This window comes from Vombatus ursinus, unplaced genomic scaffold (genome assembly GCF_900497805.2).
Source record: "Vombatus ursinus unplaced genomic scaffold, bare-nosed wombat genome assembly UNPS02014804.1, whole genome shotgun sequence".
In the NCBI taxonomy this organism is placed as follows: Eukaryota; Metazoa; Chordata; class Mammalia; order Diprotodontia; family Vombatidae; genus Vombatus; species Vombatus ursinus.
The window spans coordinates 3942671-3960932 of NW_020954582.1; the positions used below are offsets into that span (position 1 = coordinate 3942671).

Here is an 18262-nt window from a genome sequence, read left to right on the forward strand (position 1 = left end):
TGCGTTCAGACTCCACAGTTCTTTCTCTGAATGTGGACAACATCTTCCATCATGAGTCCTTTAGAATTGTCTTGGATCATTGTATTGCTCAGAAGAGCTAAGTCAATTACAGTTGATCATCACACAATGTTACCGTTACGGTGTACAATATTCTCCTGGTTCTACTCACTTCCCTCAGCATCTGTTCACGTAAGAATTTTCCAGGTTTTTCTGAAATCTTCCTGCCCATCATTTCTTATAGCATAATAGTATTCCATTACATTTATATATCACAACTTGTTCAGCCTTTCCCAAATTTATGGGCATCCTCTCAATTTCCAATTCTTTGTCACCACAAAAAGAGCTTCTATAAATATTTTTGTACATGTAGGCCCTTTCCCCTTTTTTATGATATCTTTGGAATACAGAGCAAGTAGAGGAAATGCACAGTTTGATTGCCCTTTGGGCATAGTTCCAAATGGCTCTCCAGATTGGTTGCATCAGTTCACAACTCCACCAAGAATACATTCCTGTCCCAATTTTCCCAAATGTTTTACAATATTTATCATTTTTCCTTTTCTGTTATATTAGTCAATTTGATAGGCATGATGTGGTACATCACAGTTGTTTTAATTTGCATTTTTCTAATCAGTAGTGATTTGGACTATTTTTTTTTATATGCCTATAGATAGTTTTAATTTCTTTATCTGAAAACTGCTGGATCATATCCTTTGACTATCATTTGGGGAATGACTTGTATTCCTATAAATTTAAATCAATGAGGCCTTTATCAGAAACATTAACTACAAAAATTGTTTCCCATCTTTCTGCTTTCCTTCTCATCTTGGTTGCATTGGGTTTGTCTATGCAAAAACTTTTGAATTGAATGTAATCAGAATGATCCATTTTGCATTTCATGATGTTCTCTATCTCTTGTTTGGCCATGTATTCTTCCTTTCTCCATAGATCTGACAGGTAAACTATTCCTTGCTAGTCTACTGATGGTATCACCCTTTATGTCTAAATCATGTACCCATTTTGACCTTATCTTAGTATGGGAAATGAGATGCTTATCTATGCCTAACTTCTGCCATACTATTTTCCAGTTTTCACAATTTTTGCCAAATAGTGAGTTCTTATCCCAAAAGCTGGAGTCATTGGGTTTACCAAACAGTAGATTACTATAATTGTTTACTACTGTGTCTTCTGTTCCTATTATATTCCATTGATCCACCACTCAATTTCTTAGACAGCACCAAATAGTTTTGATAATTGCTGCTTTATAAAAGAGTTTTAGAACTGGTACAGTTAGGCCACCTTCATTTGCTTTTTTTTTCAATAATTCTCTAGATATTCTTGACCTTTTGTTCTTCCAGATGAATTTTGTTATTATTTTTTCTAGCTCTATAAAATATGTTTTGGGTAATTGGATTACTATGGCACTGAATAAATAAATTAATTTAGGTAGAATTGTCATTTTTACTATATTAGCTCTGCCTACCCATGAGCAATTGATATTTTTTCAATTACTTAGCTCTGACTTTATTTGTGTGAAAAATGTTTTGTAATTGTGTTCATACAGTTCCTGGGTTTGTCTTCGCAAGTAGACTCCCAGATATTTAATATTGTCTACAGTTATTTTAAATGGGATTTCTCTTTCTATTTCTTCTTCCTGAACTTTGTTGCCAATATATAGAAATGCTGATGATTTATGTGGCCATTTTATATCCTGCAACTTTGCTAAAGTTGTTAATTATTTCAAGTAATTTTTTAGTTGATTCTCTAGGACTCTCTAAGTATACCATCACATCATTTTCAAGCAGCAATAGTCTTGTTTCCTCATTACCTAGTCTAATTAATTCCTTCCATGACTTTTTCTTCTCTTGTTGTTAAAGCTGACATTTCTAATACAAAATTAAATAATAATGGTGGTAATGGGCATCCTTGTTTTACTCCAATATTATTGGGAAAGCTTCTAGCTTACCCCCATTTCATACAATGCTTGCTGATGGTTTTAGATAGATACTACTTGTCATTTTAAGGAAAGTGTCATTTATTCCTATACTGTCTAGTGTTTTTAATAGGAATGGGTGCTGTATTTTGTTAAAAGCTTTTTTTTTGCATCTATTAAGATAATTATATGAGTTCTGTTGGTTTTGTTATTGATATGGTCAATTAAGCTAATTGTTTTCCTACTATTGAACTAGCTCTGCATTCCTAGTGTAAATCTCATCTGGTCATAGTATATTATCCTTATGATAAATTGCTATAATCTCTTTGCTAATATTTTATTTAAAATTTTGCATCAATATTCATTAGGGAAATTGGTCTATAATTTTCTTTCTCCATTTTGGCTTTTCTTGGTTTAGGTATCAGCACCAGATTTGTGTCATAAAAGGAATTTGGTAGAACTCCTTTGACTATTTTTCCAAATAGTTTATATAATATTGGAATTAATTGTTCTTTAGATGTTTCATGGAATTCACTTGTAAATCCATCTGGCCCTGGAGATTTTTTCTTAGGGAGTTCATTGGTAGCTTGTTCATTTTTTTTCTAAAATGGGACTATTTAAGTATTTTATTTCATCTTCTGTTAATCTGAACAATTTATATTTTTGTAAACATTCATCCATTTCACTTAGATTGTCAGATTTATTGGCATAGTTGGACAAAATTGCTTTAATTTTCTCTTCATTGGGGTGAATTCACTCTTTTCATTTTTGATACTGATAATTTGGTTTTCTTTTTTTAAAATCAAATTAAGAAAATGTTTATCAATTTTATTATTTTTTAAATAAAACCAGCCCTTAGTTTTATTTCTTAGTTCCATATTTTTCTTACTTTCAATTTTTTAAATCTCTGCTTTGATTTTCAGAATTTCTAATTTGGTTCTTAGATGGGGACTTTTAATTTGTTCTTTTCTAGCTTTTTAAATTGCATGCCAAATTCATTAAACTGCTCTTTATTTTATTTATGTAAGTATTTAGAGATATAAAATTTCCCCTAAATACTGCTTTGACTGCGTCCCATAGATATTGATATGTTGTCTCATTATTGCCATTGTCTTTGATGAAATTATTGTTTCTATGATTTGTTGTTTGACCCATTCATTCTTTAAGATTAGACTATTTAGTTTGCAATTAATTTTAATCTCTTTCCATGGCCCTTTATTATATGTAATTTTTATTTCATCATGATCTGAAAAGGATGTATTTAATTAATATTTCTGCTTCTCTGCACTTGACTGTGAGGTTTTTATGCCCTAATATATGGTCAGTTTTTGTGTAGGTGCCATGTACTGCTGAGAAAAAGTTATATTCGTTTTTATCCTCACTCAGTTTTCTTTATTCAGTTTAACATATCTAACTTTTCTAAAATTCTATTCACCTCCTTAACTTCTTTCTTATTTATTTTATGGTTAGATTTATCTAGTTTCAAAAGGGGAAGGTTGAAATCCACCACTAGTATAATTCTGCTGTCTATTTCTTCCTGTAACTCACTTAACTTCTCCTTTAAGAATTTGGATGCTATACCATTTGGTGCATATATGTTCAGTACTGATATTACTTCATTATATATGATATCTTTTAGCAAGATGTAATTTCCTTCCTTGTCTCTTTTAATGAGATCTATTTTTTCTTTTTACTTTGTCTGAGATCAGGATTGCTACCCCCACTTTTTTTTTTTTACTCCAGACTTTTACCTTTAATCTGTGTGTGTCTCTCTGCTTCAAATGTGTGTCTTAAATAATATATGATAGAATTCCGGTTTTTAATCCACTCTGCTCTTTGCTTTCATTTTGTGGGAGAGTTCATCTCATTCACATTCACAGTACTGTGTATTTCCCTCCATCCTATTCCCCCATTTTTATGTTTTTCTCTCTCCTTTCTCCCTGTCCCTCCTCACCAGTGTTTTGCTTCTGACCACTGCCTCCCCCAATCTGCCCTCCCTTCTATCAGACCCCTCCTTTTCTTTCCCCTTTCCCCTCCTATTTATATACTTCCCCCTCCTTACCTGTAAGGGAAGATAGATTTCTCTACCCAACTGAGTGTGTATGTTATTCTCTCTTTGAGCCAAATCCAATGAGAGTAAGGTTCAAACAATGTTCACTCCTTCCCTTCTTTCCCTCTACTGTAATGAATCTTTCATTCCTCTTCATGTGATATGATTTACCCATTCTGCCTTCTCCTTTCCTCTTCTCCCAGTACAATCCTTTCTCAACCCTTATTTTTTTGATCATCACATCAAAGTCAACTTATATCCACAACCTCTAAGTATATTTCTAACTGCCATAACAAAGATAGTTACAAGTTTCACCTCCCCATGAAAGCATATAAACAGTTTAACCTTATTGAGTACCACATGCTTTTTTTTTTCTTTTCTGTTTACCTTTTTGTAAACAGAGTCTTGTATTTGAAGATCAAATTTTCTGTTGAGTTCTGGTCTTTTCATCAGAAAAGTTTCAAAGACTCCTATTGCATTGAACATCCATCTTTTCCCCTGAAAGATTATGTTCAGTTTTGTTGGGTAGTTGATTTTTGGTTGTAATCCAAACTCTTTTGCCTTCCTCATATTCCAATCCCTCCAATAAGTCTTATGTTATCCTGACTCTTATCCTGTGGCTTCCTGATATTTGAATTGTTTCTTTTTGGATACTTGCAGTATTTTCTCCTTGTCCTGAGAGCTCTGGAATTTGGCCACAATATTCCTTGTAGTTTTCATTTTGGGATCTCTTTTGGGAGGTGATCAATGGATTCTTTCAATGACTATTTTACTCTCTGGTTTTAGGACATCGGGGCAGTTTTCCTCGATAATTTCTTAAAATATGCTGTCTGTGCTCTCTTTTTCATCATGGCTTTCAGATAGTCTAATAATTCTTAAATTATCTCTCCTGGATCTACTTTCCAGGTCAGTTGTTTTTCCAATGAGGTATTTTACATTTTCTTCTATTTTTTTTAAATTCTTTTGATTTTGTTTGACTGATTCTTGATGTCTCATAGCTTCCACTGGCCCAATTTTTAAGGAATTATTTTCTTCAGTTAGCTTTTGTACCTCTTTTTTTTTCCCATTTGGCCAATTCTACTTGTAAAGGAGTTGTTTTCTTCAGTCAATTTTTGTGCTTCCTTTTCCAAGCTATTGATATTTTTTTCCATAGTACTCCTTCATAACTCTCATTTTCCCCCATTTTTCCCTCTGCCTCTCTTTCTTGATCAGGGCTCTTTTTTGTTTTATGCTCATTTTTAAAAGTTGAGCTTTGCTCCTGGGGTACGGGGGACACTGTCCCAAGCTCTTTGCACTGAGGTCTAGGGATCTGGCCACTGGCTTTCTGATCTGGGGCCTCTGGGGCTGATGGCTTGCCTACTGCACTAGGGTGGCCTAGACTAGTCATACCTGGATTCTGAGGCTCACAATTTGCCTGCTACACTGGGGCTGGAGGCTTCACAACTGGCCTACTGTGCCACTGGCCTGCTGAGCCAGAGTCATAGAGCCTCAGTTGCTGATCTGTGCTGTGCTAAAAGTCTCCCAGTGGTTTGCCTGGATGTGGCCTGCACTGGGCTGCTCTCTCTTTTCACCCAACTGAGACAGACCTTTCCCGAAATTCTTCTAAGTTCTCTTAAGCTGAAAAACTGTTTCACTCTGTCTTTTTGTAGATTCTGTCACTCCAGAATTCTTTTAGAGGCTTGATTTAAAGTTGTTTCTGAAAGAAACTGGGAAGAGTTCAGGAAACTTCCTGGCTTCTCTCCACCATCTTGGTTCCACTCCCCTCCAATGCATTTTCAATACCTGACTCTTCAGTGCACTCCAGTGCACTCTAAGTAACACATCAATGAGATGAGAAATCGACTCTGGCTGGAGGTCATGCTTCACAGGTCTGAGAGTTTCCAAGCATATGCCTGTTTCTGGGGGCAAAAGCAACAAGGAACAGCCGAGTACACAGATAGAGGCTTGCTCTTCACTCTAAGATTCTCCTGAAGGGCAGTGAAGTCTATTTCCAAAGACAGCAGACTACCCTTGAGTAAGCCAAAAGACATAAATGGAGAAGGTTGAAATGGAATTGCCAAAGCATATTTTGATTTTGTGATCCAGTAGATTGGTCTTTGGGTTTTAACCTGGGTTGTATTTCCTTATTTTCTTACTTATAGTTTAAGGTAAATTCCAAGGAGAAAGTTTTGACTACTCTAGTTTTCATCACAGAACATCAAAGTGAATCAGGAAGTATAATGGGTAGGTGGGTGGGTGGGTGGATGGGGTATTCAGTTTCAGACTGAGGATGGCAGACTGTGGGTCCAAATCTTTTCTCATTTCACCAAATCACATGACAATATCTTTCTGATGACTGTGTCTGCCCATGCAACGTGAAAATCAGAGCTGAGAAATTCATATGAATACCTAAGCACTAACACCTGAAATGTAATTTAGGGAAAATTGGTGAGGTTTCCTTGCTAGAATTATCTGGATGATTGTCTATGACAGCTGAATAGAAGCATTTCTCAGTTGTTGCATTATACATATTCTCCTAAGTGACAGAAATGAAGAGATGTTCGATGAACTATAATGTTTGTGCAGGTCCGTACTCACTCTAAGTTCAGACTGACCACAAGAAAGCAAAGTTAATTCACCACTTTTGCTCAATTTGGATGAAGTGTGGTGAGAACAGTGTAGGCTCAGTGCATTTTTGGGAGACTTCCCAGCACCAGCAATCTGACCTATGGGCAGCCAGGAGGCAGCAGTGCCCCTCTCACTGAATTTTCAGGTCTGTCAAATGCTGTCCAGGTTCGGAAAGCTACCTGAGTTCATGGAATGAAAAAGGCAAGCAATATGAAGGACATTGGACACAAGAAGCTGAAGTCACAGCCCCACTTCCCAGGAAGCCCTTTGAAGTCGGTCAATGTTCAAAAGGGCCTCAAGGCCTTGAGGATTATCCTTGGCACTGTACTCCTTCCCATGGCTTCTAGGAGAGGTTCCTCAGTGTGTTTGCATGGTGGTCACCCAATAGCTCCTCTCAATGGGGATACACTTCCTGGGACATCTAGGTCCTTCTCAGTCTAATGACTAGCCCCTGAATCTACTGCAATAATGAGGAGAGTCACATGGTGGTAGTGGTGGTGGTAGTGCATGTGTACATGTGTACATGTGTGTGTGTGCTTGTGCATGTGTGTGTGCACATGTGTGTGTGTGTATGTACATGTGCGTGTGTGCACGCACGCATTTCTGTGCACACCTTAATGCTAATATTACCTTCCCCTTGGTTTATGATCTCCAATTTTATCCTACTTGTACAGTTATTTGTGTCTTGTCTCCCCTATCAGACTAGGAACTCCTTGAGAGCAGGGAACATTTTTTGCCTCTCTTTGTATCCCTAGGTCTTAGCACTAGGACGTGGTAGGCACTTAATAAATGCTTACTGACTGAATAAGTGACCTGTGCAAGGATGGGGAAAGACTGGAAGTAGTTTCACAGTAGCTTGAGTTACTGGGAAGGGGACAGGGCAGAACAGTGACGCTAACCGTCCACATCACTCAGTTTATGTCCAGATCTTATGCTTCAGGGTCCTAACCCCATCTTCTCCAAGAGAAACCAAACAGAGATCCGTAATACAACATGATGACCAGTTTACCTGCTCGTGACCGTAGTACACTGCGATGTGTAGAGGGGTGAAAAAGACCGCATCTTGGACATTTACATAGGCTCCATGCTGTAGCAGGATGTCAGCAGCCTAGAAAAGAGGGCGTCCAAGAGAAGAACATGTCAGCTCTGCAGATGATTGATACAAATCCTTTCTGTTTCAGCTTACACCTACCATGTCCTTGCAAAAAATGTAACCAGAGGTGATGAATCCATTGCCTTTCATGAAAAGTAGCTCAAAATCAATAGTCCCTCCCACCATCTTTCCATCTCAAAGTGAATAAATCAATCCATGGAAAAATAATTATTAGGTATTTACTATGTGCCAGGTACCACACATATGGTATTCAGAACAGCTCAGTCGAGACCGTGATGAGAGTGAGATTTTTCTCTTCACCAGTTTCCTCAGGGTACAGTCAGTTCTTTTTTGTGGATAGTGCATATAGGATACACATCTTGAGGAAAGCCACTCCATCCCTGACACCATCAGCACCAAATGATGAGCCATTAGGTGCAGGGCAGTTCAATAGTCCCAGTAATATCAATCCTCTCAGCACCCACCACCAATTCTGCTCTGAGTTTACTCTGGAAGCCATGGACTGGAGAAGCAATCCTTGACTTGACCTGGCAACTTCTCCAAATGTGACAGTCCCATCTCCCTCAAAGCCCATGAACAGCCTATAGAAACACCAAAAACCAAAAATCAACATCAAAGTCCCTGGAATTTTTGAATGGTTCCGCATTCTATACAGGAGTGGTTTTATCAAAGGAAATCATATTAAAGAAGATAAATTATCTGATTTTTTGTTGCACCCAAAAGACCAGTCTGCTTTTTTCTCTGACTTGTAGCTGAAAATCTATGTTGTCTCCCCTATCAGAATGTGAAGTCTTGAGCGTAGGGATTGTCTTGACTTTCTCTTTATATCAACAGTGCTTTGCACATAGGAAATGCTTGATGGATGCTTTTCCACCCACCCATCCACCCATCCATCCATCCATCCATCCATCCATCCCTCCCTCCCTCCCTCCATCCATCCATTTATTCTTCCATGAAAACAATCATATTACCTCCCCTTATAACAATCCAACTGCTCCTATTTTCCCATCTCATGGTATCTCAAAGCCAAAAGGAATGTTAGGGGTGTTTTAGTCCAACCTCCATTTTTAACAAAGGAAAAAAAAGACAAAACAAAACCAAAAATCTATCTGAGGATCAAACAGGTTAAAATGCTCTACCTAATATCATATAGGAAATTAAAGACAGAGAATGCATAATAAGGATGGGTTAGGATCCATGTTTTCTGATTCCTATTCAAATGTTCCACATATAATTCCCAACTCTTCCTGTTGAATCTTATGGTTTTCATTCCTGAAGCTTGTAGAAATTATCCTATCTGTCACTTGAAAAGAGACCTGACATGTGATTGTCCTTCATGGGCTGGGAAATGTTTCTTATAGCAATTGGATTTTCTGGAGAGTTCAGGGAGATGAGTAGGGTTTTTTTCCTATTGAATTTGAAAATCTTGATGGAGGATCCAGCACTCTATACATAGAAATAATATTGCTGATCCACAATCAATGGCCTTGTGGCTTGTATATTCTTTTTTTATCCCCAAGAAGTTGGGATACATTTGTATTGATCCAGCAGATTTTGGTGTGTTTACTCTTATTTATAATGGTACTGGTTTGAAATGAAGAATTAGTGGTATTCTTGAGAACTCTCCAGATGACCAACATGATGTCAAATCCATGACCAGATCCTCATTAATACCTGTTTTAACCAATTGGATTAATTAGCCTAGACAAGGAATGGAAAAGGACAGGAAGAAATCTGCATAGAGGCTCTTTCAGATTAAGTCAGGAAGGAAAATTTAAGAATCATTCATGGGGGGAAAAAAAACCTGATGATAACTGATTCCCAAAAGTTTGAACTTTGAGACCCTTTACAGGATGTGGCAGAGATCAAGGTAGATGAGAGCCCTTTTAGAAAGTTTCATATTTTAAATTTAGCATAACACTCAAATGGAAGACTTAGCATGAATTTTTATTTTAAAAGGACTTCGTGAAATGCTCACATAGAGAGCCAATTTCCAAGGCACAGTTCCAAGATGTACTCCATTCCAGAAGATAACTGCTCTTAGGCTTCAATAAATAGTCCAAAGTGGATTTTTTTCCTACGTTTGCACTTGCCCAGTCATTCAGAAGGTCAGCCTTTCAGCTGAACATCTATTAATTATGAAATGTTGGCCTTCTGAACAATTGTCAAAATATGAGCTTTGACGAAACCACATTGGGCTATCATTGAAGTGCAGGATCCTCTTAGTTTTGTTTTAAAATACCAAGAAAGCCTTTACTGCTGAAAGAAAGGCTTCAATCCAATGTGGCTTAGGGGAAAGAAAATAATAAGGAGAATCCAGAGACAAAGATTCTAGTCCTAGTCCTGCCAAGAACAGGAATTAGAGACTTGGGAAAGGCATTTCCTAATCTCTCCAGAGTTCGGTTTTCTCATCTGCAAAGTGATGGATTGGATAATATTTCTGCTGTCCTTTTCAACCCATAAAAGTATGTCAGAATTACCTAGAACAATTCAACATTCCTTGAATAGGAATAAAGTCTATTGAAGAGTTTTTGTGAGCTTAGAATATTTGGCAAGTACTTTAGAATCTTATGAGAATAAAGCTATTGTTATCTAGAATTAGAAGGGGAGATTTTTTTTTGACTAGGCAATGGAGTTAAATGACTGGCCCAAGGTCACACAGCTAGTAAATGTCAAGTGTCTGAGGCCAAATTTGAACTCAGGTCCTCCTGACTCCAGGGCCAGTGCTCTATCCACTGTTCCATCTAGATGCCCCTAAATGTGGAAATGTTTTAATGTAACTTTTCCCTATAAGATTCAGAATTAAACTTATGGTTCTTGTGCAGTTTGTCCATCCCTCCTCCCAAAGACAAGGCTGACCTAGGTCTAAAACTCATAGAAAATTTCAGCTTTCATTTGGTCCAAAGTGAATAACAGTATCCAACTTTTATGTGGAAATTTATGATTTGTGAATCACTTTACATAAATTTTCTCATATGATCTTCATAACAATAAGAAAATACAACTGGTACTATCCTGTTTTCTTGGACCTTATTTTCTTTTCCTTTTGTTCTCCCTTTATACTATTTCCCTGGGTGAATTCATCAGCTCCCACATATTCAATCATTATCTCTATGCAGACAATTCTCAGACTTATTCATCTCCCCTGACCTCTCTCTCAATAACGGGTCTTGTAGCACAAGCTGCACCCAACCTGGATGCCTGGTAGACACCTCAGATTCAACATATCCAACATTGGGCTCATCTCCCTCCCTCTCTGCCCGTCCCCCCTTCCCAACTGTCTTCTTGTAGAGAGTATCGCCAACTCTCCAGTCACGCAGGTTGGAAACCTAGGGGTCATCATCTCCTCACTCTCTCTCCCCACCCCATATCCAATTGATTGTTGAGTTATATTGTTTATAACTTCATAACATTTCTCCTCTGTGCCCTCTTCTCTCCTCTGACATACCACCACTGGGGATGCCCTCATCATCTCATGCTCATAATAGCCTTTTGGTCAGTCTCCTTGCCTCCAATCTCTCCCCACCTCAGTCTACCCTTCACTCATCTGTCAATTTGGTCTTTAAATGCAGATCTGACCAACTCCATTCAATAAACATGCTTTCTCCTCCACTAAGTTGTGAGTTCCTTGAGAGCAGGGGCTGTCTCTGGCCTTTCTTTGTATCATCAGCACATAACACAGTGCCTGACACATAGAAGGTGTTTAATAAATGCTTGCTGACTAACATATAAATGAGATTCAAGGTGAATTTGGAGGGGAAACATCTATAACTGGGGCTGGAGTAGGGACCAAGAAAGGCCTTGTGCAAGAGGTGCTTGTACTGGCTTGAAGAACAGAATTTCCAAGAAACAAGTGTAGAAATCACATGTTCCAGTCATAGGAGACAGAAAGTGCAAAGTCATCAAGATGGGAAATGGACTGCCATATGTGAGGAATGGCAAACGGGCCCATGTGGCTGGATCATCGCTCGCATGGAAGGGGCTGTTGTGGAACAAGTACAGAAAGAGAGGATGGAGACGAGGTTTAAATGGCAGAGACAATGGGGAGCAACAGAATTATAGGCTGACATGGTGAGACATGACCTTTAGGGCAGATGGGGAGGGGGAATTTGAGGCAGAGAGATTAGTCTAAAATAGGGTTTATTTATTTTTAAATGAACATTCAACAGCCTGGTCTGTTCTAATCTGACATAAAGACTTCTTTGCGGTTAGAGTGAGTCCCTCAATTCGATACATCCCTATATTCTTGCTTTTAAGTCCCTGGTAATAAATCTCCATCAGTTTTAGAGATGGTCCAATGAAGGTTTGCCTATTTACATCAAAATTATATCTTGCTTCTAAAAGGAAATATGCTTCAGACAACAGCAATAACAATTGGTTACAAGCTTTAAAGTTTCTGCTCTTTTTTCACTCAGAACTCTTTTTTGCAGTATTATCTATTTTTTCCTTAAATGTACCCACTTCTTGACATTCATTCCAAATGTCACCATTTCAGGAGTGAATCCTGGATTGTGTTGTTACAGAATCTTTTCTCTTAGTGCTGGCTGACTGTTTGATGTAATGATTTTTTTCACCTGACATAGCTGTAATTAGGCATTTATGTATGAAGACCTATTAAAAAAAATTGCTTTTCCAGCCTCCTTTCAGAAACGAGGTGCTTTTATGTGATCCTTCTCTTATTAGCATAGGCTAAAATTAATTCATTCTTGCAGCTCACTCAGAAAATGTTCCATCAGAGTAGAACTGTAGCTGGAAACTCAAAGAAAAGGGCAAAAGATTAAAGGCTAGCTGGCTGGGAGCCCTTACAAGCAGGAAGTTCACACAGACCACCTAAGGTTGCGTTACTCCTTTGTAAGGGCTTTAAGCAAGAGGCAAGAGATGGAGGAGGAAAAGAGAGGCGAAGCAAAATGCTAGTGACGACTGAGCTCCCATGTGCTGTTGATGAGAGGATGGGCCATGTGCATCAGCACCAATGGAAAAAGAGGAGGCACTGATGAGCAGAGATGGTCTTTCTGGGGAGATCAAGGCATTGCCTCGGAAGGGAACCATTACCTGCCATCCCTAATCTCAGGACTGTTGTCAGGCTCACATGAAGTAATGGATTAAAGTGCTTTGCAAGCCTTGAAGAACCAAAAGATGCCAGCGACTGTTGCTGCTATTACTGTTGTTTTCATGATTATTCATTATCAGCCTGTAGTCACCAGACCTCCAGTCTGTTGACAACTTTATTCTCTGAACCTTCCACTATCCTCTCACAGAGCTCTCACAGTGTCTATAGACCAATACAGGGGTGTGCTGGTAAATGTTTAACCACAAGCCTCTCCAGGATGTAGCCACAAACACCTTTACATTTAATCTCCATTATTCACACGAACAAGTCTAGAGGACCAATAAAACAATGAAGGAAGCCTGGCCGGTTTCTGAGGGGTAAATGCCCCACCACAAATTTAGCAATAGGCTGAAATCTGTTAGCCCTGCCTCACACACACCCCGAAATAATCTCTACTGAAACTGGCGAGTAATTTAGAGGAAAAACTTGGGCGACGATGCAATGAGGGAGACAGACTCGAAACTTGTGAAGGCACACAGCTTGCTCCTTGTTCCCTCAAGAACTATAATCAGAACTCACATTTACACAATATTTTAAGGTTTGCAAAGTGATTTACATATGTTATCTTTCTTGACCCACACATCAACTCTGTGAGGTGGATGCTATTATACTTTCTATTTTACAGATAAGGAAACTGAGGGATTAGAGAGGTTAACTGACTTTTCCGTGGTCATACCACTAGTAAGTTTTGAGGTAGAATTCAAACCCTGATCTTCTTAGCTCAAAATCCAAGGTTTTTTGAACATCTATACCCGGCAGGCTAGCAACGCAATTGGCCAGAATAGGGATAGATTATGAAGGTACAACTTTGGAATTGGAATGGGATAGTGGGCTTAATGAGTTCATCTTGGAACATGTGAATTCCAAACATAGATATTCTGTTCAACTGGGAGGAGCCCACAGTTCTGTAACATGCTACATCTCAAACCAGATTAAAACACCATTGGGAAACATTTAGCAAAACAAAGAAAAATAGAACAGCCATCATATTAACATGTGAATTTCTAGATCAATATGCCACCTGCAATATTCTGTTTCTATTTGACACCACTGCTGTGGTGGATATGGGCACAGCTTTGGACTCAGGAAGGTCTGGGTACAAGTCATGTCTCTAATATACACGAGCCACCTGTCTCTGGCCTCTGCGCTTCATCTTCCTTGTCTATAGAATAAAGAGGCTGAAGTGGGTCATCTCTAAGGCAGTAGCTTCCAGTTCTAAATGCATGATTCTGAGATACACTTTCAGTGTGACTCTGGACAAGTCACTGAACCTCTTAGTCACTAAGTCATAAAGGAATTGCTCATCTATATCAGAGGAGGGATTTTCCATACTGAGAGTTCCTAAATGACTTTTTTTAATCACAAAAAATCCATTCAAATTTAAGACAGATATGAGTTCTATCAACTTCAAATCTATATCTCCCCCCTCCCCATTTTTTGTATTTAAACACAGTTCTTTTTTGTGGACAGGTCTTCCGTATTCATTACAGTTTATAGTTAACAAAATTGTGACATCGTAGCTTTGTTTTTTGCAATTTTATCCCATTTACACTCAGGATCCTCACTTGGTGAGAGTGAGGCATACTTATCTCCTGACAGTCCCTGGTCAGCCCAGGTTTCAGTCCAACAAGGTTTCCCTGATCTGTCTCTTTACACTTTCTCAAAACCACTTTGCAAACCAAAGTGCTTTCAATCCACTTGAAAAGGCAACCATTAAATTGTACTCAGAAGGTAAGGTGGAGTCAACAAATGGAACATAAGAGAGAACATATAAAGATTTGGTCTCCGAGACAAGGCTAAGCGATAAGAATCCTTCTAACAAAATTAAATCGATGACTATTGAATTTCCAGCAGGGGAATTAAAAAGAGAAAGACAACTCCAACAATGAAACCACAGGCCCCAGCGTTAGGCCCCTTACATCCCAGGACTCAAACATCCGCAGAATATTTAATGCTCCCTTTTTCCAGCTGCCTCATTAATTAAGGCAGGAAGCTCACAATATGATGAACTGCAAGATACTAACTTAATTCACTGAAAGGCGGCAGATGCAGGTAATCAATTGCCTTCAGTAAAGACTCTTTATTTAAAAATACAATAGCAAGTCCATTGGTCTGCAAGAATTTCAGAAGCCAGACAATCAAATGGAAGAATCCATAGCTGCCAAAAATGTTTCCAATGATTATGAGGTGCCAGGGGACGGCAGGTGCAAGAATCAATTAGAGGAAATTTACTTTCTCCAGTAGGAGTCGGTTCAGGTCTGGGATGCATGGCTCCTTGTCAAACACCTAGTATGAGGACAGGAAACAGAAGGCAGGGTGGAGGTAAACTATTTAGACTTTCTCTCTGTCCCATTAAACAAAGATAAATACGGCTAGGTTTTAGGTTTTTTGAAAGCCTCAATAGAAAGATGAAGACATTAATTCTACCCAAGGAACTTCTGTGGCAGCTAGGAAAAGCAAACCGTGGGTTCACCGAGTTCAGTCCTTCTGCTGCAATCAGGAGGGGGCTAGCCCCACACACTCTTCTGGGCTGGGCTCTCCCTTCCAGACAGCACTGACAGCTCTGAGTGTCGGGGAAAGTAGCCCAGCTGGATTCCATAGGGCAAGGAGGAGCTGGCTTGTGTAAACAGAAGTACTAAGTAGCTACTTATGAGCTTAGCTCTCCATCAGGAAGGGCCCAAAGAAGCCAGTGGGTACAACCCCCTCATTGTATAGATAAGAAAAACAAGGTCCAGAGAAGATAGGTGACTTGCCTCTGGTCACGCTAATAAGTACTAGAAGAGGAATGAGACTAGGCAGCCTGGGAGACCCCAGGCTCACAAATTTAAGACTCGAGACAAGCTGCAAGGCCGTATAATCCAATCCCTTCATTTTCTAGGTGAGGAAACTGAGGCTAAGGGAGGAAGGTCCCACACACAGTGAAGATCAGTGGGCAGATTTGAGGCAAGGTCTCCTGACTCCAGGCCCAGTATTCTGGCCTCTCTCCTGTGCTCCCCACCTTCTGTGTCATCGTATAGGGTCAGAAGGCTAGGATAGAATGGTTCACCAAGAATAGAATCACAGCATCTCACAGGGGCTTGGGAACAGGAAGCCACATGGTGCAAAGGCAAGAGAACTGACTTCTGAGTCAGAAGGCCTGGATTCAAATCCTCTCTCTGTGTGACTTTGGTCAAGTCATTTAATTTAGCTGAGTCTCAGTTTCCTTATCTGTAAAGTGGGGCGATGAGATCGTCTCCATCACCAGGTGGTTGTGAGGTTCAGTTGAGATAACGAGTATAGACTGCTTCATAAACTTTAAAGAATTTTGTAAATGTGAGCGAAGATGGTTGGTGATGTTTTCTGTCCAGTGTCTCCTATTGAAACTCCCCCGTTCTTGTAAGATCTAATTCAGGCACCAAAAATCACAGATTTACAGAATTCCAGAGAAGTGCGGGTCCTCAGTGGCCATCTTGTCCACTTGATGCCTGAAAAAGAATCCCCACTCCAACACATGGGATGATGGGTCATTCATCCTGTGGTTAAAAATCCCAGCGATGGCTCCGCACTGGCCGGAGGCAATCCATTTCCAACGTGAGACACTTGCAAGTGTTACTAAGCCTTGGTCCATTTCATTTCATTTCATTTCTCTTTTGTTTTGTTTTAGGCTCTCTCCTTCCCACAAAACCCAGCCTACATTTCCTTCCCGGCAGCTTTAGCACATTACTACTAATTCTGCCCTAAGTATCCGAGCGGAAGACGGCCAATTCCTCTTCCAAAGGATAGCCCTTAAAAGAAGGGAAAACAGTTATCATGGCCTGCTCCTTATTTGTCTTCACTCAAGGCTAAACATATGTAATGCTTTCAATCAGATTTCAAATGGGGTTTACCAACAGATGGCTCTTCGGCATACAGCCTTCCTTGAACTGAACACTCTTCACCTGATCACCCAAAATCTGGCTGAACACAATATTCCAAGAATGGTCACAGTAGGGCAAAGTACCTCTGATGTGACCATCTCTTTATTCCTGGATGCTATGCCTCTCAATGCATCCTAAAATCCCATCTGCTTAACTGACTGACATCACATTGTTGAGTAATAAGAAGGAAAAAGGGAAGGAAGGAAGGAAGGAAGGAAGGAAGGAGAAGGAAGGAAGGAAAGAAGGAAGGAGAAGGAAGAAAGGAAGGAAGGAGAAGGAAGGAAGGAAAAAAGGAGGAAGGAAGGAAGGAAGGAAGGAAAGGAAGGAGGAAGGAAGAAAGGAAGCAAGGGAGGAAGGAAGGGAGGGAGGGAGGGAGGGAGGAAACAAGCATTTATTGAGTGCCTATTATATGTCAGGAACTGTGCTAAACACTTTATAAATATTATCTCCTTTGATCTTCACAACATCCTAAGGCAGCATAGGTAATATTATTATTCTCATTTTACATATGAGCAGCCTGAGTCACAGAGAGGTTAAATGACTTGTCCAAGGTCACACAGCTAGCATCTGAGGCAGAATTTACACTCAGGTCTCCCAAACTCCAGGTTAAACACTCTATCTAATGCTCCACCTAGCTTTGATGTTGTCTTTGCTATTCACTGAATCCCAGGGTGTCTTCTATTATATTCTCAATCATAGACATCTTTCCTTCCTGAATAGATCATACAAGTCCGTGGATCAACAGTCTTCTTTTTCTCATAATAGCTAGCATTTAAATAGTTTTCTAAGGTTTGCAAAGAACCTTACATATGTTCACTCATAACAAATTCATTTCTTGAATGCTTACTATGTGCCAGGCACTGAGCTGTGGGAATACAAAGAAAACTTCTCCTCCACCCCCCAAAACCAGTCCTTTCCCTTAAAGAGCCCAATCTGTAATGGGGGAGACCATGTGTAAATCACTAGGTATATACGAGATTTGTACATGATAGATGGAAAGCTATCTAAAAGGAGAAGTCATTAGCACTTGGGAGGCCTGGAAAAGTCTTCCTATAAAAGGTGCTATTTGAGCTAAGCCTTGAAGTAAGCCAGGGAAAACATGAGGCAGAAGTCAGGGGGCAGAACATTCCAGAAATTGGGGATAACTGCTGAAAAGACATGGACATGGGAGCTGGAGTGTTGCATTCAGGGAACAGGATATAAGCCAGCCTTCCTGGAATGCTGAGTGTGTGGAGGGAAGCCAGGTATGAGAAGGCTGGAAAGTTAGGAGGGCCTGGGTAGAGGAGGGCTTTCAGATGCCAAATTTCTTCTTGATCCTGGGTGTAATAGGGAGTCATTGGAGTTCACTGACCAAAGGGTGATGTGATCAGACCCATGCTTGGAAAAATCACTTTGGTAGATGAGGGGAGGATGGATTGGGGTGTAGAGAAACTTGAGGCAGGAAGATCAGCGGGAAGGGGCATGCAGAGTTCCACGTCTGACCCAGATCAGCTCCCGACTGCTCAGAATACTTTCCTACCTCCATCCCAGAGGACTTCCCATGCTGAAGAAACTT

General features: G+C 39.7%; 1 protein-coding gene across 1 annotated transcript in view; it reads right to left on the reverse strand.

Annotated features, from left to right (window-relative positions):
* Window positions 1-18262, reverse strand: part of LOC114051689 (serine/threonine-protein kinase TNNI3K) — a 336380-nt gene that overhangs the window by 236905 nt on the left and 81213 nt on the right. Inside the window, exon 6 of the mRNA XM_027874115.1 lies at window positions 7597-7695. Coding sequence (XP_027729916.1) covers window positions 7597-7695 — 99 coding nt within the window. The remainder of the gene's footprint in view (window positions 1-7596; window positions 7696-18262) is intronic.